Here is a 21,290-nt window from a genome sequence, read left to right on the forward strand (position 1 = left end):
CAAGTCTATAAAATTATTTTGCTTTGGTTTAAATAATACATTTTAGAACAATCATTTAATTGAGTTTTCTGTAAAGTGTGCTCTTTCAAGAAGGGTCAATAGTGGCTTAAGTGGCTCAGCTGGTCATGATCTCATGCACCAAAAGGTTACCAGTTTGATTCCTGGTCAGGGCACATGCCTGGCATGCAACCTTAATCCCTGGTAAGGGGCGTGCCAATCGATGTTTCACTCTCATATTGCTGTTTCTCCCTCTCCCTTCCTTTCTCTCCCCTCTTCTCTCTCTCTCTCTTTCTCTCTCTCTCAAAAAAGGTAGTAAAAAGATGCTCAACATCATTAATCTTATAGTCTTAGGGGAAATGCAAATAAAAACCACAAAGAAATACCACTTCACACCCACCAAGACGGCTGGAAAGAAAAAACAGACAATGACAAGTAATGGTGAGGATGTGGAGAGCTTGGAACCATTACACATTGCAAGTGGGAATGAAAAGTGGTCGTCATTTGAGAAAACAATTTTGCAGCTCCCCCCCCAAATTTAAACACAGTTACCATATGACCCAGCCATTCCACTTCTAGGTATATATCCAAGAGAAATAAAATATATGTCCACACAAAAACTTGTACAAAATGTTAAAGCAGCATTATTTATCATAGAAAAAAAGTGTCAGCACACATATCCACCAACAGATGAATGAATAAAATGTATTTTCAAACAATGGAATATTACTTGGCCATAAAAAGGGCTGAAGTTCTAATACATGATAAATATGGGCGAACCTTGAAAACAGTTAAGTCAAAAAAGTCAATAACGAAGGACTGAATTATGTTTCATTTATAAGAAATGTCCAGGATAGGTAGATCAACAATCAGAAAGCGTAGTTGTTGCCTGGGGCAGTGGTCAGCAAACTGCAGCTTGCCAGCCAAATGCAGCTAGTGAGCCGCAGTTTGCTGTTCTGTTGACTAATGAGTTTGACGACCACTATGTAAGGCATTACCCTTACCCAGAAGTTTTGACTTCAGGTTAAAGACATTAGTACATTATCAAAATGTTTTTTTTAAGTGTTTTCCCTTAAGGCAGTGGTCGGCAAACTCAATAGTCATTGGCCACAGTTTGCTGACCACTGGCCTAGGGTAAAGGCTAGGTGGGAGGGAGGTGAGGGGAGGACTAGGGAGTAACTGCTAGTGGGTGTAAGGTTTCTTTTTTGAATGATAAAATTAATCTAAAATTGATTGTGGTGATGGTTGCACAACTAGTACATGTGCTAAAAAACATGTACTGCACAATTTAAATGGGTGAGTTAAATGGTATGTGAATTATCTCAAACTGTTAAAAAAAATAAAACAGATTTTGCACCCTTTCCATGGATAAAAGACACACACACACACACACACACACACACACACACACACACACTCCACTGGCTGATTTAGCAAAAAACAAGAGTATGTGGCCTTTATTCCCCTTCCAGATACTGTTGCTTTTAGTTCACTTACAATTTTATCTGCTTATCCCATGTGATACATAAGCAGAGCTCAGAGCCACAACAGGAAGTCCAAAAACAGTTCTTTCAAAGAAACTTTAAAAAGCAGCTTAATACCATTACCTAATAGTGTATTAAAGTGCTGCTCTGATACCATTTTATGATCTTAAGCTCTTTTTGCTTTCCATTTTAAAATAACAAAAGGGCTTATCCAGATAATGTAACTGGACTTTATGGAACATCTTTTTTCCTTGAAAAACAAGTTTATTATATTTGGAACAAAGCAAATTGTGTGCTTAGATGTTTTTAAATCCCTGCACCACCGAGAATAGTGTGGGGCACAGAGCAACTAACCACTAAGTAATGTTGATTGATAGAATGTAATTTCCGGAAGGCAGGATTCAAATGTCCAATGATGGATTTTAGTGACAAACTAATGTGGTAGCTTGACCAAAAAGAGAAGTTTAGTCTCTAAGTTGTTCCTACGCTGAAATGGATGTTACATAACAGACATTTTAACGTACCAAAATGATCAACTGAGCAGCTTCAATGTATTTTTATTGTCATGGTTCTTCTGGAATAAGACTCTTTTCACTTGAAGAAAACATTTAAGAGAATTTAGAAAGTAAAAAAAAAAAAAGTTTTAAATATGTGTTTATTGATTGCAGGGAGGAAGGTAGAGGAGAAATAGAAACATCAATGATGAGGGAGAATCATTGATTGACTGCCTCTGGCATGCTCCACACTGGGGATTAAGCCTGTAACCCGGGCATGTGCCCTGACTGGGAACGGAACTGGTGACCTCTTGGTTCCTGGGTTGACACTCAACCATTAATTCACACTGGCTGGGCTCAAATAACTTCTTTATTGGGAATTTTCTAAGATCAATACCAAATAAATTGAATGAACATAAGTCCACCAGAAAAGTTACAAAAGTTACACTATTAATACTCCTTTAAGACAGAGCATTTTGGGGATTGGTGCTTAAAGATGATTCTCCTCTTTGTTTCTTAGTCTAGTTATTGATGGTTATTTGGGACCGAATAAAAAAATTCTGAATGTATTTGGTTCACAGGAATATAACTCAATTACTGAATAAAACATTAATTTAAATTAGTTATTCTGAAAACCAGAACATCAATATATTTAAAAGACATTGACATCAAGTGGAAAATATTTTCCTATTACATCCAAGTAATGAGAACTTGAAATCTGCGTGTTGTCCCTGCATCTGGTAATTCAATGTCAGATAAGATGGTTAAAAAGCTTTCTGAGAAGTTCCAAAAATATATATGGTAAAACATTTTCTCCTAATGTTGGCTTAATTCTCCTTCTCCTTCTCTACACATGTTTAGGATGCTCAGAAGCTATCATCCATTTATTCTGGAATAATTAAAGTAGATTTCTTCTTCTTCCATTTCAATTTAAAATTGAAACTTTTTATCTCCCAAAGTGTTAGGTACTGGAACTAAAAATTTCATATACAGCACTCACCAGAGCCTCGAAAAATTTGGTTGTGATTGTGACTTACTTATAAAACTATTTGGGATGGTCCCTCAATGAGGTTTTATACATTCTTCAGCCAATAGAAGCAAAACAAAATCATTACAAGCCACCATAAATGGTGCTGTTTGTGTTGAAAGATGTTTTTGTAAAGGCTGTGGCTGCTCTTAAATAAGATGCCTGGATTATCAAAGTAAAACATTCAAAAATCATTAAAACCTTTTAACCAATGAAAAATGATAATTCAAGGAAACAAAAACCATATTCCTCAAATAATAAATAAAAAGTGACCCCACATGATCTGACCATCAATTTCCTCTGTTAAAAATATCAAATTTGTAAAATCTTTAGTTTCTCCCCCCCCCCCCCTAATTATGACTCTTAATTACTTATAAAGACTTTATGGTGCCAAGGCCCAACAAGTTATTTTAAATATTTAACTGAAATAAACTGAGAACATAAACTGGACTGATTACCACTGTGCCGCTAAAAGCTTTTCCTCCCCTAAACGTGATCCCTATAACCTTTGCCTCTATAACAAAGTCTAAGCTTATGAAAATAAAGTTCATGGAGGATACTACCCCTCTGGTAATTGAAATCAATACTGAAAATACTTTTCCATGAAACATTTAGTAAGAACTTCCAAAACTAATTTCACTGCTAGGGATAATGTAAGAATACACATATGCACACATGCATATATTCATTATGCTGACCATTTTCATATTTAAGCCCCATAAATTCATTTTTTACATGTGTTGGTCTAAAATTTCCATTTTGGATCAGTTATTGAATCGGTGTTAGAGAGATCAAGATTCATAAATAAATTATATAATCTTACTTAAAAATACACTGCAATCTAAACTCCCAGTTATCTACTATCTTGAGATAAACATATTTATGCAAACTTTCCTCCATTCTTTCTTGGGTGATTATCTAGGCTCTTTGAAATATCTTCTTCAGAGTAAAATGCTGAATTTTTTAATTGAAATTTTATAAAATTGCATGAAAGGCACAGTTTTAAATCCTAAAAACCAAGACACTGGATAGAAAATTTAAGATTAATTTTTTATTTAAGTATACATCTGATATAAAAGTTTTATCTCATAAAATATTCCCCGTATTAAATAAATTTAAAGACAAATAATTACTTATAATGTTTTCAATCTAATTGTCCATTATAATTAATCCGTCTGGTCCCAGACTTGGCCTCTATTTCCTCTGCAAAGGCTGGATGGGGAGCATAACTGCCCCCACCGGGAGGGGCAAGGACCCAGGGTGTCAGGGAGACCAGCCTCGGTGATCACTGAGGATGCTGAGGCACTCAGCACCAAGTATTTCAAATGTAAATAAGAAAATAAGCCATATGAGTGACCTTTGCGAGGTTTCTCCACATAAAGTGTATTTCATATCACTAAAGATTTAACTATTCACAAGTTACACCTAAGTTACTTAATCAATTCAGAGTCCTTTGGGGTAACATCAATATCCAGCTTCCAATTTCCATTCTTTAAAATGTTCCTCCATCATGTGCCTAGATTGCCAGGTGCCAACATTCACGGTAGGTATGATTTTCTGGGGTTTGAGCCACTGAACAAAACGTTTCATTTCTAGGTAGCTGCTGTGTTCACTATAAGGGATTCCTAGAACAAAACAAAAAAAAGATTGTCTACTAAAAGTCAAATTAAAATAAATAAATAAATAAATAAATAAATAAATAAAAACCCAAGCCCAAAATAGTAAAAGGAAAGCGATCCAGAGTATTTTTGTCAAGAACTCCTTGGTGCTTTATTTCTGATAAAATATACCTTTTAGGAAAAATAAAGATAAAAACATTAAAATGATACAAAACCTTTGAACATTAAAAAATTCCATAACTTTCCTATGTAGGTAATAATATGAATTTCCATAGGTTCTTATTTATAATTATGATTTCTTTTTAAATAATTCTTCTCCTTAAGCACTCTGCTCAGCTATGAATTTCAAGAGAAATCCTAGAAGAATGAGTAAAATTTGAAGAACAAGCAGGAAGACATTTGGTTTCCAGAGTAAGAAAGCAGATTCCAGTCCCCAAGCTATGCACACACAAAAAATAAGCAAAAAGAAAACAAATTAAATTTTAAAATTCCCTTCATCTTCTTCCCTGAAGATCAAGTCCCATAGAAACAGGGAAGAAGGGTCCTAGTCTGCGTAGTAAGGTCCTTAAAGCTGAAAATCAGTCACTGGATTTGTGACATATCAATAATGTTTCCATTGGCTATTACTGTAATTAGTACATTTCTGAGGACAATAGTAGACCTTCTCCAAGAGATGAAAAAAATTCAAGTCCACTCTGGGACTCTCTGCCACCACATGTACCCAGTGTCTTCCCGTTCTCAGCGTCACAGCGCCATCTAAACTTTCAGCACACATCTGCACCCCCTCCCCATTTCAAGTAGTTCCAAACTTTCCCTACAGATCAGTGGATAGATCATCACCTATGGACCAAATGGTCCTGGGTTCATGGCAAACAACATGATCCCATTCAGTCAATGTCTACCTACGCTGGTCATACTCCTTTATATCAGCTGATAACGTATTAAGAGACACAGGTTAGAGTTCACTGAGCAATTTGAAACACTTGAATAGTTCAAGATTATCATGCCTGTTTTTCTTGCATCTTTAATTTTAAAACATTTAATTGCATATATTAAAAGTGAGAACATTTAATCAGTATACCATATATTGAAATGTTTCCTTTGGTCTGGGGCACAACATCTGTTATTCTTGTTAACTTATTAGAATGTGTCCATCCTGTAGGTCGGAAAGCCAAAATCTGTTCATATCGCCCATCAAACTTCTTCAGATGACTCTGTAAACCCTGTTAAATAAAAGTGAGATATGAATCTAATAGTCAAGGATCATGGGTTATGTGCACTGAAACCATGATTCAAGGCGTTACATGGGCACAGTCTCAGGAAGTTTTCGCTTGGTAAATTTTAGCTTGCGATTTTCCACTGGTGTGCCACAAAACATGCAATACCTGAACTCTTTAGTCAGGGTCATGACCTCTTTTTCCTGAGACTGTCAAATGAAAAATGACAACCGCCAACACCAACACCCTAGCCATCTGGTGTGAATGAATCAAAATTATACCTGTGTTTTGTTATCAGATCGACAAAAAAATGTATCTTTTTGGTATGCTGCAGAACTTTGGTAGTTTATGTGTGTCATGAGTTGAAAAGGTTGAAAATCGCTGACCTAGTTAGTGCCTTGCTTCCAAAAAATAAAAAACTGAAAAAATATATTTTCACCTTTACTTATATAAAGTTAAGCATGCTAAAGTACAGTCTGAAAAAAAGTTAAGATGGGACAATTTTAAATATATGTTTAAATATAATTACTCACGTTTACACATTAAACATGTAGTTTTTAATATAATTACTTCTGTAACATAAACATAATTATATTAAAAAAGATAATTCAGTTAGCTACCCCAAAAATCACCTCTCTAAATCCTACTATAGCTTGGCGGTTTTTAGCATATTCAAAAAGTTGTATGACCATGTCCACCATCTAAATTTAGAACATCTGCATCATTCCAAAAAGAAACATCCATTCCTCATTCCCTCTCCCTCAAGCCCTGACAACTACTAATCTACCTGCTATCTCTATAGATTTACCTATGCTGAACATTTCGTATAATGGAGTCACACAAAATATAGCCTTTTGGCCTTAGCTGGTTTGGCTCAGTGGATAGATCATCACCTATGGACCAAATGGTCCTGGGTTCGATTCCGGTCAAGGGAACATATCTTGGTTGCAGGCTCCTCCCCTGCCTAGGCCCTGGTTGGGTCTTGTGCAGGAGACAACCAATCGATATGTTTCTCTCACATCAATGTTTCTCTCTGTCTTTTCCTCTCTCTTCCATGGTCCCTAAAAATCAATAGAAAAACATCCTCAGGTGAGAATTAAAAAAAAAAAAAATGTAGCCTTTTGTGTCTGCTTCTTTCATGTAGCATAATATTCGCAAGGCTAAGTCATACTGTAGCATATTTAGTACTTCACTACTTTTTTAAAAAATAGATTTTTATTGATATCAGAGAGGAAGGAAGAGGGAGAGAGAGAAAAATCAATGATGAGAGAGAATGATTGATTGGATGCCTTTTGCATGCCTCCTACTGGGGATCAAGCTCTCAATCCAAGCATGTGTTCTTATCCAGAATCGAACCCAAGACCCTTAGGTCTGCAGGCTGATGCTCTATCCCCTGAGCCTATAGTAGGGATATAGCCCAATAATAGTCCTATTTTGTGGCTTTATCACATTTTGTTTATTGATTCATTTTTGTTGGACATTTGAGTTGTTTTATATTTTTTGGCTATTATGAATAATGCCGTTATGAATACTCATATACTTAGAAGTTTTTGTGTGTAGACATGTTTTCAATTTTCTAAGACTGGAATTGCTTGGTGATATGTTTAACTTTTTAGGAAATTGTATTTCTTACATTTAATTTTTTAAGAAATTATCAAACTCTTTCCCATAGCAGCTGCACCATTTAAAATCTCACCAGTAATGAATGGGATTTCTAATTTCTCTAAATCCTCATCAGCAATTAGCACTATCTTTTTTGTTAGAGCTCACCTAGTGAATGTGAAGTGGTGTCTACTGTGGTTTTGATTTGCAGCTCCCTAATGGCTAACAATGCTGAGGCTCTTTTCATGTGCTCATTGGCCATATGTGTATCTTCTCATTCATTTGTATCCTTTCTCATTCATTCCTTCACCCTTAGCCATCTGGCTTCCTCCAATATCACTTCATTACCACAGTTCTTATACAGGTCACCAAAAGTGTTCTAATTGCCATTCTTCCTTATAAGACTTCTCTGCAGCATATGGCACTTTTAAACACTCTAGTCCCCCCCACCCCCCATAATACTCCAACTCCTCTACCGCCAAACCCACCATCCTCCTAAATGAATAATTTGTTCAAATGGAGTAGAAAATAAAGCTGTAAAAATGATTTTAAAATGCTATACCCTCTCCAAGATATCTGTTCATTTTATAATTAATCACCATCTCATTAGCCTCCACACAAATTGGATGCCTCCAAAATTTAAAATGTTTCCAATGGACAAAACTCTGACATCATTACCCCTAACATTTCTTATTAATTATATGCTCATGAAAACAGGCCATAAGATTTTACTTTTATCTTATGAGCAGAGTAATAGTGATATCAGTTAGAAATTCCTTATCCCAAGGGATAGACCTAACGTGTTCATTTTCTTTACAAAATACAAGTGTTACTATTTATAAGACAGATACAGTAAATCCCAAGTTAGTTCAAAAAGCTCCATAAGAGATATTTCATGAACATTATAGAGAAAAAGGAAAATACATCTTTTTGTGTATATTATGTTCTGAATCATTTTTAATACACAGCTTTGATGTATTCCATTGCTAGGTGTCAACATGTTACCAAATGGAAAAAAAATCTTAGTATATGAATAAATCTGACAAGCCCTCCCAAGTCACAGTGAGGTCAGATCTTATGTATCTTAACTTATAGCTCAGACTTCCTCTGATGGTGCACTTCCACTATTTTATTTAATCCTCACACATAAACTTTCAACATATATCAATGTTGTTATAAGAGCTTGATATTAACACAGAATAGGCCTGGAAATAAAAATAAGACCTCCTTAGAATTCTCCATTCACTTCACCACTCACTGGAGAAGAACTAGAAAATGATCTTATGAACAGGTCTGAATAACCAGAGAGCTGCATCCTTTTCTGCATATATTTCTTCCCTTATGCCAGTTCTCTAGTCCCTACACTCCTGAGGGGTATGTGAATTACAGAATAGAGTTACACACACACAAAATGAAAAACATCTTAAGTTCCCCTTAAAAGATTTTCTGGGCAAATTTACTATATATAGGTGATGATTTCACTGTAACTGAATCCCACTATATTAAATGTAGGTAAATGGAATTCTACTTTATAGTTACCAGATTATCTTTTCTAAGTCATCCTAAAAAACTTATCTCTTGGATACTTACCTTAAAATTAATTTGCATCATTGGGAGAAGGTGAACGAGTGCATTACACATTTCTGTAGTGATGAGGGAATTAATTTCTGGTATATTGAGGCATTGTAAGGTTTTGTATTTCTCTTGGGACATGCCCACTTTTGAACCTATAACATCAGCAATGGCTATAGGCAAAGAAAAGTATTAAAGATAGTAAAACCACAGCTTATGAAAAAATATTACAACTTAACCAAATTTTAAAATAAGGATTTACCAAATAAAAAGAAATTCAAACTATCCACGCTTTTGCCATAATAACTCAAAAGGCTGAATAATTTTGTTGGTTAACTGTGTGGAATAAATTGTGAGAAAAACCAAAGAATTTATTTTTAAAAATCTAGTATTTAAAAACTGCAAAATATGTACAAAAAGGGGTAGAAGAAGGGAAGAAACCAAGTTTGGAAGAATTAAAACCCTGGCTTCATCACTTCATATCTTAATGCTTGACCTTATGTGATGATTGGTAAGAAGACGAGGAAAGTACTTCACAAAACAATTCAGTACTATTTAGATGAACTACAATGACAAATCCAGAAATCATCTGGAACAAAAATTACAACTATTCCCTAAGGTAATTAACTGATGGTTAGCATCAAAGGCATGCAGTGACAAAACTCTATACTAGACATCTTTAAAGTGTATTGAAATACCAATGGAGCATGGGCCTGTGCTCTGTAAACACTTTGTAGCTATAAAGGCTACCATAACCACACATAAAATGTTTCCATTAAATTAAGCCTTTCAAAGTTTAAATGAATCAGACTCTGTCAAATTTTCCTTCAACTTCAAAGGTAATATTGAACCATTTCAGGAAATAAATTTCAAGCACCAGAAGAGACCGACAAGGCTTTATGCAAAAAGAAGCTGGTCTTAATAATATATTAATGTAAATTAGATACAGGTAACACCCACCTAGGAAGACTTTCTCTTTTCCAATAGAATAAGTGCCACAGACAACAAGAGTCCGTGGGTTTAGAGTTACAGCCTCAAAGGCAGTGTTGATGGCAAACTGGATAACCTCCTGCTGAGACGGAAAGCAGTATTCTGGGCTGCAATAACTGTAATATGGAAATACGGTACTTATTAAAAAAGCAACAAGAAAGTCATGGCATCAAATTGGATGCTTTTTTTAAAAGAAAAGAAGCTGCAGCGAAATTACATACAACAGCAGTATCATCTATTAACACCACTGCAGGTTATCTCACTGCCGGTGGGTACAATATTTGTTACCGGCTATTGATAATTTATGACAGGATTATGCATTTTCAGTGTACTTTTTTCATTATGTTTCTTTTATCACCTTCAAATTAAAAAAATTGCCTTTTTTCTTCAAGAGTATTTCTAGCCAGCCAGCTTTGTTAGCTCTAAAATTAAAACTCAATATCTTTTTTTAACCCCATCACTAGCAAAGAAAAGCTACTGATAGGGATTATCTTTGAATTAAAGAATTCTGCTACAGTAAAAAACAATTATTATTAAAATAATGAAATTAAACACGAACTTAATGAAGTAGTTTTAAATCAAACAGTTAATATTCACATGGTTGTCTTCTCTTCTTAAGTATGCAGAAATGTATACAGGATTACAGGAATGCAACAAACCTGGTTGGGTCTACCTCAAAATAATAATGTCTAATGAAAGACTAACCGTAAGACTATATATATATATTTGAGATAAAAGCTAAGTGCTTTTTCCTTTAAAAAGTCATAAAGTACCAACACCAAAGGAACATACTTTTCCCAGTTTTCAAAACTGTTTTTCCTGGTCAGCCATCAGAATAGAGAAAAACCTTAATCCTTTCACCTATAAAGTCCTATAAGTAAATTCAGAATTGTATGTAGAACAGTACTAAGTAATAGGAAAAGGTTTTTTTTAACTTATTATTCTCTTAATTTATCTAGTGTTTAAAGTATGTGTAAAGAGATGAAAAAAAAGCTAGTGTTCAAAAACAGGATGCAGAGAGACCATCTTTTACTAAAATATGCCATCCAAACTCATTTCTCCATGAAACAGTTTGAAATAAATAAATTTCTAACAAATTCATGAGGTGTTTTAATATGTAATGAAAATATAATGGCTTATATATATACCATTATGTTCACAGCACCTAGTAATTAAAAGTTGTCACTTACGAATTATCTTTTTGAGGTAGAAAAACAACAATACACGCACAAATTCTGAATACTCAGAATCATACTTTGGCCTCAATTTCCTCTTCACAATTATACTTTGTAGTTACAGATGCTTTGAAAGGAACACCTAAAATGGTGTTTTCCTAACGTTTGCCCCTAATTATTCTTCCTTGTTTCAGTAGCAGGATTCTCACATACACCATGTTTTTAAAAGGAAGTGATAAAAAAATAATTGAGCTATAGTCAGTTATGATATGCAATCCCAAATTTGTCCTTAAACAGCATCCCTCTGCTAAACAGTCCTAAGATGATCATTGACAAAAACACCAGTTTTGATTACCTAAGCAAAGGCTCAAACTATACACAATCTACATGGCAAACGCTGTCTGTGGGAAAAGAGAGCACACAAGCAAAGCTTCGCTTACGTGGTGTCTAAGTAGAGCGTGTGGACCTTCAGGCCCACAAGAAGGGAGCGCTCCATGGTGGGATCCGCTCGGAAGTCTCCGGTGTGTAACACCACGTGACCGTTCGGGAGGTAAAAAAGGATCATGACAGCACCTGGGCAGCTGAACACAAACGTTTCAAAGAAACCATCTTAACACAGGCAGCAAACACTTACATCAGATCCATTTTATTTATGTAAGTTACCCCTCAATAAGTCTGATTTTAAAAAGTAGAACTTGAGTTGTTATAATTAGTGATTAAAGAATCAACAGCAGAGTAAGGAGACAAAAACTTAAAGACAACAAGACAACCTTTGGCCCTGAGTTTAGGAGGTCTAGATTGAGTCTTAATTTTAATTCTCTAAGCATCTGTGATCGCTAAGGTCCACGAGGCTAACACTCTATGCACAGTAGAAAGAAGACAAGTCAATAGTTGCATTTTTCCAATGTAAATAGTGATTTAAAAAGAGAGGGAAACCATTTCCCCCCAAAAGTCTTCATTCTTTAGTATCAAAAGCCTGAAAAATTACTTAAGGGGGGAAGGTGTGGAGAAATCTCCTAGTAGCTGAATGGTTGTTATTTGTGATATTTTTATGTGGTATTTTTAAAAAAATGGCCAAAGGTTATTTTTTTTAAAAAAATATGTTTTTATTTATTTCAGAGAGAGGAAGGGAGAGAGAGAAACATCAATGATGAGAAAGAATCATTAATCGGCTGCCTCTTGCATGCACCCTACTGTAGATCCAGCCCAAAACCCGCGTATGTGCCCTAACTGGTTCAAACCCTAACTTCCTGGTTCATGGGTTGATACTCAACCACTGAGCCCCACTGGTCAGGCCAAAAGATTCTCTCTTAAAGAACAGCAGCAACATGTGAACATATTTGAAAATAATAATGTTTCATATGTCAATCATTGGTAATTTAAACTGGATAAAAAATGGGTTAGATAACATTTAGAGGATCTCTACATTTGCTCTCTGATTTTTTAATTGGGTACATCATTTGTTTCAAAAGGAGAAACATGTTTAACTTAAGTTTTAAGAAAGATCAAGCCTTTCGGTTCCAATGAAAAACTTGCCAATGCATCTTCCTCTTGAATTTTTTTTTTTTTTTAAATAGGCTATTATTAGGGTAACTTGAATACTTACTGATTGGCATCCATCAAAACAACTTTGACGCCATTCACTATACACTCGGTGTCCATTGGTAATGGATGGATATACTGTTCTTCCACATGAAGTTTGTTCTTCAACAAATTGCCAGTTATCTGCAAAACAGTATGTGCCTTCTGTGCTCCAGTAAAACACTAAATTTCATATCTAGTGTAGAACCCAAGCATCTCAATAATCTCCTGTTCTCCCACTTACATCCAAAGTAAACCATCCAGAGTGACAGGAAGATGGCTGAGTCACAGCTCTGCGTGAGTACGGTCACCTAAGAACGTTCTAAGATGAATGTGTCACAGTCTGCTTACATAGAGCCACTGCTCTGTCTCACCTATGAAGAGCCCATCCCTGTCTGACATACAAAGCCCTTCACGATCTGGTTGGGGCCCCTGTCCCTTCCTGTAGTTTTATCTCCTATTATTCCCTGCCTTGTGTTTAGCCATTCTGAAATACCTGAAATGCCTGGAATGGGCCTATTTCTCAGGCGTCTGCCTTTTTATGACAAACTCCACTCTCTACCTGGAATCCTCTCTTCTGACTGGTTCTGGAATCGAACAGAGCCTGCCTTCAAATCCTGGCTCTGCTATTACTAGTTCTGTGACTGCGGGCATGTTGCTCAACCTCAGCAAGCCTCCGTTATTTCACTGACAAAAGGAGGGTAACTCAAGAATGTTGTGAGGATTAAATCAAATTCTACCCAAAGCCCGAGGTCGTAGGCGATGAAATGTTCACCTTTCAATAATTCATTCAAGCTAGCTCTTTCATCACGGAACATCTTCTAAGCGTAGCCTGGGACAGAGTGAATAAAGCGCTCCTTTCTCCCTACTCTGGGCTCTCCGTTCACTTTCCTATTACAATACTGATCCCGTCCTGGTATTAATGGTGAAGGCATCTCTTAAGGCTGTATGTAAGTATGCTAAAGTTAGAAATTATCTTAATTTTCAATAAATGTTTACTAAATGAAACCTAGATTTTTTTTTAGTACATCGTGAAGTAGCTTATCTATTGTGTCCAAATAAAAAGCATAACTATTAATAGCGCATTAAATTTTAGAATCTCAATGTGGAGTCTGCTTTCTCACATGCTAATAGAATGAGAGCTCTTACAATTTTAATTACTCCCTTTTAACCAGATTGTCTAGAAATTCACTGCATTCTACAAATTCATAATGTAGAACACTGACACTTACCTCACTGCAATAAATGGGGAATGTGAAGTTTTTAGACAATCCAGCGTAATGATCAGAATGAAAGTGGGTGAGAAAATAGGCTGTGCAACCTTCCACCACTCCGTACTGAAAGGCATCAACGGTGAAGCCAGTTCCTGCAAAGAAAATCCAGCACAGCTGCCTGAGCGACACCAACAGAGGTACCTGGTTTGGTTACAAATACCAAACACCGGAACAACTTCACATCTCACTGCTAACCCAACTTTGGAACTGAATTTAAAACTAATGCCAAATTAATTCAGCAAAAGGTGATACTAGAGATGAAAATGAGTCTTGTAAGTTTCCACTAAATATTCCAGTATAGGCTTTTGTTTTTTTTTTAAATGAGTAATTATACCAAAAAATAAAAATAAAAAAATACTAAACTACAAATCAATTACTTCTTTGTTTTATTTTGAGTATTACTTCTTTGGATATTTTCCCAATTCTTACTGGGACACCTAAATTCCTTTATTTCTGCAAAACAGCCAAAGGAGAATGCTAACTTTTTTCTTAAAAATAAAAATAAAAAAGAATGCTCAATGGGGGCGATAGTGATATGTTTGTAAGGGGACAAAAATGACTGAAGGACCACATAATCCTAGTTATTATTATGGCTTTTGGCCCTCCAAAGGGCTACTACAGTACAGTAACAGATAAACAATATATCAGTAGAATTTGAATTTTATTGTGAGAGGGTGAGAGAGAGAGGGGGAGGGAAACAAGAAAAAAATGTCTCCCTAGACCTAGAGGAACAATAAAAAAAAAATTAAAAAAAGTTGAGCTGTTCTAAATGTTCATGAAAGAAATATACCCAAGTGGGTTCATGAAATACCCAATTATATGCAAATGAACAAGCAAATGATTCTATTGAGACATATTAACACATGGCATAATGGACATTTAAAATACAGAAGATCAATAAAAATAAGCCTTAAAAACAAAACTAATGCAATGGGTACAAAAATGCTGTTTTTCACATAGTAAATATTTTGAACAAATGATAGCTCTGAATCATCAATAAAGCACTTCAAAAAATCTTTCTGAAACCAAGTGTATTTTGGCAGTTTCCTTTTGTATTCTTTCCACAAGAAGAGTTATTAATAGTTCCTTCAATAACAAAATTCATTTTAACACACATTTTTCTACTAACTCTTCTATGAAGACATGAGAAATGACAGCTGTGAAAAAGCTGAGAAACTAAGTTATGACATAGTTTAAAGATGTTTGGCATTTACAATGACCTATATCACCTGTGTCATTTTCCTTCTTTGAAGTTACTTAGTACTTTTCATCTCTCTTAAATGCTTACAGTGTTTTATTATAGTCATTTTATAGGGAGTTTTTCCTCCTCCTGTATTAAGCTGAGCTTTACCAGTCTTTGTCAAATCTATTAATACCAACCTATCTAAGTACAGTATCTTGTGTACAGATTATGTTGAATAAAACTTTACTGAATGGAGCAAGAAAGATTAAATGCACACACACACACACACACACACACACCAATCTATGATACAATCAGTGAAGTGGTATAAAAAATAAAAGAAACACATACAAAAACCTGTTTCATGCACACACACACACACACACACACTGGAAAATGAACATGAAATTCAAAAAGGTGCCTTTTTGTAGCTACAAGAAGCACTGATATTTCAACTTACCAGGGATTTTCTTATAGAACGGACACGTCCTTTTTCTCGGTTCTCCTGCAGGAGAGGAGCGTGGGCTTTTTGAGTTACCTCTCTGCAGCCTGCCACAAGGTGACGTTATGAAAACTTTGTCTTTATTTAAATTGCCTCCAGCTTTGCTCTTATTAATCAGGTAATCTGACCTGGTCGGAGGCGTTCCTTCCTGTAATGAGTCTGACTTTTTAAGTCTCTTTCTTTGATGCCGTGCCCTCTTACTAGAAGGTTCCACAGATGGCCAATTCTCACTTAAATTCTTTGCATCGAATTCTGGGTCACTTAACGAATTGTCTGCTTTCCTCTTGCACTGCCTGGGCCTCTTCTTATTAGGACTTACCACTGGATTTGAGTTCGTGCCTTCTAATGCACTGTCCCCCACCGGTGGCTCCTCTTTTCTTTTGGGCGGTAGACCAAAATACACCCCTATGTCCATTTGCTTCATTGCCTTGGTGGAAGTCTGTGTTGCACTGCACTGAGAACCAGATGGCAACATGTTCAAAGACTTAGCCGAAGTAGCTGTCCTTGAAAATGTCTCTGAATTTAGCCCTGCAACTTGACTGTCTGGCTTACCACCTAACGCCTTTCTGCAGGAACATGCTGAGTCAGCATTATTCTTAGCCCTGAAGTTCTTACTTGGCGATTCTCTGATTTTCCTTTGGGTTGGATGGGAAGAAAGGCACCCTCCTCGGGCCTGGCTTTCAGAAGGTTTCGGCATTTTACTCTTAAGTAACGGGAGAGACATGTGATTGTAAACAGCTGATTCTTCAATTACCTGTTTCTGTTTACTTGATGGGGAGGAGAGAATTTTGGGCTCATCAGGTTTTGCTGTAGTGGCTTGACAACTAGAAGAAGCGAGTCCCCCTGCCAAGGCAGGTGGAAAGAACAAGAAATCAACATCAGTATATGGTGGACCATGACATAAAGGAATCCCCTCATTTGGGAAAAGAGGTTGAGATGAGTCACTCAGAGTGCTGTATGTATACAATTCTTCATTGTATCTCTCTTGAGTTAAGAAGCTATTCATTTCGGAGCCACCCCCTTGCTGACTCCTCAGGAAGGGACAGTGGTCATTTTTAAACAAAGCAGAGCTGTTGTCATCTTCTTCGGGGCTGCCACCTTTGGGGCTTTCTGTAAAAAACAGCTCCTGTTGTGAATCATCCAGCCTTTCATCTATACCGTAAGTTTCCTCATCACTTTGAAGAGGAGAGTAGGAGATTCCCCAGTCGCTCAGATCATCTTCTGGCCATGGCAGATTGGTGCGTTCTGGGTTGTTCTGGCTGTCCAGTCTTCCGGCAAGAGGCAAACCAGCTCCTACCAGTTTGTCATCGTTAACACATTGGGCTACTTGCGGAGCTTGCTGGGACGTTTGGATACTGGTTGAAGAGGCAATCTTTTTCTTGGTTTCAGATGGAGACTGAGATTTTTTTAGACACTGTGTCAGGAACAAGGGATCGATTGGGACATTTTTGAAGTTCTCAGTTTGTTTTTGATCCAGAGACCATCTTTCCTCAAGGCTACAAAGAAAGCCTGAACTAGTCTCACTGAAACTACCCACTACCCCATGCGATGGGCTGCTAAGAGGACTCCTACTAGCCCTGCTCTGAGCCAGCAGGAGGTGAGTGTATCTCTTGTAATGAGAAGGAATTGTCGAGGTGCACAGGAGACCATCAGGACACTCTGCAAAATGTAATAAAGAACAAGAAGTATTACAGAGTCATAGCACAGACTATATTTTGACAGTATCAACGTATAAATCAACACGTAAGTGTAGTCATCAGCCCTATATGGAGGCCTTAGGACAACGGCTCTTTACGCAAATCAAAAGATCAGCATAAAATAACAGTACCCCAGTATGTTTTTGCAAAATGCTAGTTATTACTTTTAAATCAAACAAAGATGAGCTCCTTTAAAATCCATGTCATACTTACATTACATATTTCTTAAACAGGTGCTACAAAATGACACCATCACTTGCACTATGGCTCAGGCAATAAAGAATATAGAAGACCGATCTCTCTCTCAGAACGAGAGTTCTACTCCCAATTTTTCTTATGGTACAACACAGATGTATGGCAATTGTAGTAACAAATTAGCTTCCGTTATTTAGTAATAACAATCTTAATTAGATATAGCTGTTTTATACCTTGGGCAATTTAGATTCCGTTCTAAGATTAGAAATTCAATTTATACACTGGTTAATGATGATCTGGAAACCGTTCCGCACCCTACCATTATGATTCGGTAACATTCTGTAAACCATCTGTGCATATCCTCTTGTCTGTTTATTTCCTGGTTTATTAAATAGTGAGCCCCCACCCAAGGGTGTTACATTAAATTAGAAGACTTCTTTGCTTAAAACTGCCTCAAAAAATTTTTTTGTTATAGAGTTCAATTCAAAAAGAGTCCATCTAAAACAATTCAAAAGAGTTTAGTGACAAGTCAGAGGGAAAAAAAAAAGATAAATCTTTGAGGTGGTTTCATCTACAAGACATTTCACCCTGAGGTTCACTGTGGGACTTCAACTCCCATTTTGGGATTTCAAGCCACTGAAAAGCAAATTACTAGCATTTGGTGAGGCTTTCACTTGCTATACTTTTATAAGAAAAATTAATGAGTCGAAACTGGTTTGGCTCAGTGGATAGAAGGTCCGCCTGCAGACTGAAAGGTCCCAGGTTCAATTCTGGTCAAGGGCATGTACCTTGATTGTGGGCACATTCCCAGTAGGGGGTGTGCAGGAGGCAGCTGGTGGATATTGCTCTCTATCCCTCTCCCTTCCTCTCTGTGAAAAACAAATAAAATATATTTTTGAAAAAAGAAAAACTAATGACAAATTTTAAGAGTTCTTTTGCATCTTCATGCAGAACTTTAAAATTACACAGGTTAATAATAAAATAGCTTTTGAATCATATTTAACATGAAAGCCGTACTGAGTATTATTTTTACTTTACTGAATTTTATTTCTTTGAGATTTAAATATCTGTATACTGCACACATAACTTTAAAATATACAAACCATCAAAACCCATTTTCCATATGCTCCAAGTTGAATTTTCTACCTTTTAAGCATACATTTATTAGAGATGTTAAAAGATAAAAACATTGATTACCAATGGGCAGATTTTTAGCATGAGAACTTAATAACCTGAGACTCCTTCCCACTTCCTCTTCCTGAACGTTATGATGTAGCCAACATAACAATTAGAAGACTGAGTTATATTCTTAAGTCTCTAAAAGTCTGTTTCATAAAAGGTAACAAAATGGACAAGCCGTTTAACTTTTAAGAACCCTCATCTATAAAATGTCAATACCACCTACCTTGGGCAGTTGTGAGTCAAGTAAAGCAAATGAACGTATCTAGCCTATGTGCTCAATTAGCGTTTATGAAAAATAAGCTGTTTAGGGACTTTTATAAAACAAAATCCATTTGGACTGTTTTCAAGTTCGCAACATTCTATACAGTCACACCATTGGCTGTTGTGTTTTTACCCTTCTCAGGAAGCGCACACATGCTTTTATCTTGCTTGCTTCTAGGGTTAGAGCGTCTCCTCTTCGTTTATTGCTTCCCTTGTTTGATTGGACAGATAATGTCTGGCCTATTGCAGGTCCATTTAAAAGACCACTATCTTTTATTGTAATCTTACCTGTTTCAGAGAGTGGCGGAGAATCCAAACACTCAAAGACATGCCATCGAGGTGTTTGGCCCAGTAACGCGGAAAAAGGCATCTGGCAGTTTGGGCAGTATCCGTCATACACCGGGCGAATCTTTGGAGACACCTGTTTGGTTTTGCGAGTCCTACAGTGCTTTCCTGGTGTGGTCTTGCCTTGGGATTGCTGGGTACCATCTCCGCAACTAGAATCCTGACTAGAAACTATAGAAGTCTGACTGCAAACTATGGAAGTCTGACTGCAAACTATGGAAGTCTGACTGCAAACTATGGAAGTCTGACTACCTGCTACTCCAATGCACACTTGGTCCTCTGCCTTCTCTTTAGCTCCCACAGTTCTTTTTTTATTTCTGTTACGCTTTGCCTGGCATTTTCCATCTGTTGCTTTTTCTACAGATTTTGGAATATTCTCAGGGCAGTTATTTGCATGTACTGGTTTTGGTCTCCTTTTGGATTTGTATTCCCAGATGTCTTCTTCCGAAAAAGTGTCTTCTAACATGGCAAAATAATTTTTACCATTAAAGAAGCACTAACATGAAGCACACGGAGAGTCTACTTCTTGTTACAAAATTTTTCAATGAAATTATTTTGCTTGGGAAAACAAAAGCAACCTAAAATACTAACTTGATGGGAATGAATTTATTGGCAAATTACAAACCTTATACCTGAGACCACCTACTACAATAAAATTAAGAGAAACTACCACAGGGGTAGCACCTGAGAAGTTTTCCTTTATTATTATTATTGTTTTGATGTGGCTACTATTTCATTCGGACACTAGGCCTTTTTCAGGTCTTGATTCACAAAAATAAGAATCCGTAATACTTTGAAATTCAAACATCAGTGGGAGTCTTTCGAACGAGCTTTGCTACCAGTTCTCTTTCCACCGGACGACTGTCCAAACAATTCCCAAATCCACCCTCAGTCCCTGGGCAATTGGCCCTGCAGGTAGGTGTTCCAAACCCTCAATGGCCACCTCGGTTTGCTCCTTAAAATGAGTCACCCCATAATCAATGCAGAGTGTGATTCCCAGCAAACATGTTTGCTCTCATCCATGACTCCTGGATATTCAACAACTCGTTTCCTGGGTCAGTCCGTCCACTGTCTTCCTCCCGCGGCGAGGGACAAACTCTGCACAATGAACACACATTCAAACACAAGTGAGGTCATGCCTGCACCGAGGCCACCCTCCTAACTGCAGACCACAGCGGAGGTCCGCCCTGGGGGCAGCCTGCCCTCTCTTCCCCGGCCTCAAATCCACGGCTCACCTGCCCATGGCCTCCCACGGGCTCTCTCCCTGCCCTTCGCACGCGGGAGGCTGCAGGGCCCGGAGCGAATGAGCTGCCCGCACAGCCCGCCCCATGAGAGCAATCACAGCCTCCCCCTTCGGGGGACGGAAGTCGGGTCCCCGGGGGGGATCCTCGCCGCGGCCCACCTGCCGCCCGGGCACAGCTGCGCCCGCTCCCCCGCGCCCCCTCCCCCTGCCCGGCTGGCACTCCATTCGCGCCCGCACTTTCAGCACGGCGGGGCGACCAATGACTCTACTTGTGTACAAGCCAGAGCCCTGAGCAAGTCACCCCCAACTTTTTAAAAAGCCTGAGGATAATATATATATATATATCCCTACTCCTTTACCTTTCCAGTCTTGGCGGGACTGCTTCCCGCGGTCAGGGCCGTGTCGAATCGGCTGGTTCCGGTCTCAGAGCCGGACTTCAAAAAGAATGAATTTAAAAAAAAATGAGGGGGAAAAATATGTGCCTTCGTATAGCCCTGCGGATTCACTGAATGTTATTTTCTGCCCTAATAAAATGTGTGTCGGGGAATGGTTCTCTTCCAGCTTCTAGAACGCTCCCCGCGGTCTTTCCCTGTCGAATCTGGCGTTCCGAACGCCCAGCCTCGGCGGCTGCGCAGGGCCGGGGCGCTCGA

General features: G+C 37.5%; 1 protein-coding gene across 4 annotated transcripts; it reads right to left on the reverse strand.

Moving 5' to 3' along the window:
* Window positions 1-4,035: 4,035 nt before the first annotated feature.
* On the reverse strand, window positions 4,036-21,111 carry DCLRE1A (DNA cross-link repair 1A). 4 transcript variants are annotated; one of them, XM_045582125.1, is made up of 11 exons: window positions 20,633-20,833; window positions 19,648-20,495; window positions 19,341-19,584; window positions 15,676-17,376; window positions 13,991-14,124; window positions 12,784-12,902; window positions 11,618-11,758; window positions 9,973-10,118; window positions 9,031-9,185; window positions 5,703-5,844; window positions 4,036-4,627 (listed from the first exon to the last, which is right to left on the reverse strand). In XM_045582125.1, exons 2-11 carry the CDS (start codon window positions 19,861-19,863, stop codon window positions 4,467-4,469), a joined length of 3,159 nt encoding a protein of 1,052 aa, XP_045438081.1. In that variant the 5' UTR covers window positions 19,864-20,495; window positions 20,633-20,833; the 3' UTR covers window positions 4,036-4,466. The 4 variants fall into 4 exon arrangements, with proteins under 4 accessions (XP_045438081.1, XP_036294996.1, XP_045438080.1 ...); XM_036439103.2 differs by lacking the exon at window positions 20,633-20,833 and adding an exon at window positions 21,000-21,111 and having other exon boundaries at window positions 19,341-20,495; XM_045582124.1 differs by having other exon boundaries at window positions 19,341-20,495.
* Between the last annotated feature and the right edge of the window lie 179 nt (window positions 21,112-21,290).

The sequence above is a fragment of the Pipistrellus kuhlii genome, unplaced genomic scaffold (genome assembly GCF_014108245.1).
Source record: "Pipistrellus kuhlii isolate mPipKuh1 unplaced genomic scaffold, mPipKuh1.p scaffold_m20_p_15, whole genome shotgun sequence".
Taxonomy (NCBI): domain Eukaryota; kingdom Metazoa; phylum Chordata; class Mammalia; order Chiroptera; family Vespertilionidae; genus Pipistrellus; species Pipistrellus kuhlii.

Bases quoted from the DNA above. Each gene is read 5' to 3' on its own strand.
- DCLRE1A (XM_036439103.2), bottom strand. From the start codon at position 19,863: ATGTTAGAAGACACTTTTTCGGAAGAAGACATCTGGGAATACAAATCC. The intron at 9,186-9,972 runs GTGGGTGTTACC...CTTTGCCTATAG, and splicing joins AAAAGAGAAAGTCTTCCTAG to CCATTGCTGATGTTATAGGT. The intron at 5,845-9,030 runs GTAAGTATCCAA...TTTATTTAACAG, and splicing joins TGATGCAAATTAATTTTAAG to GGTTTACAGAGTCATCTGAA.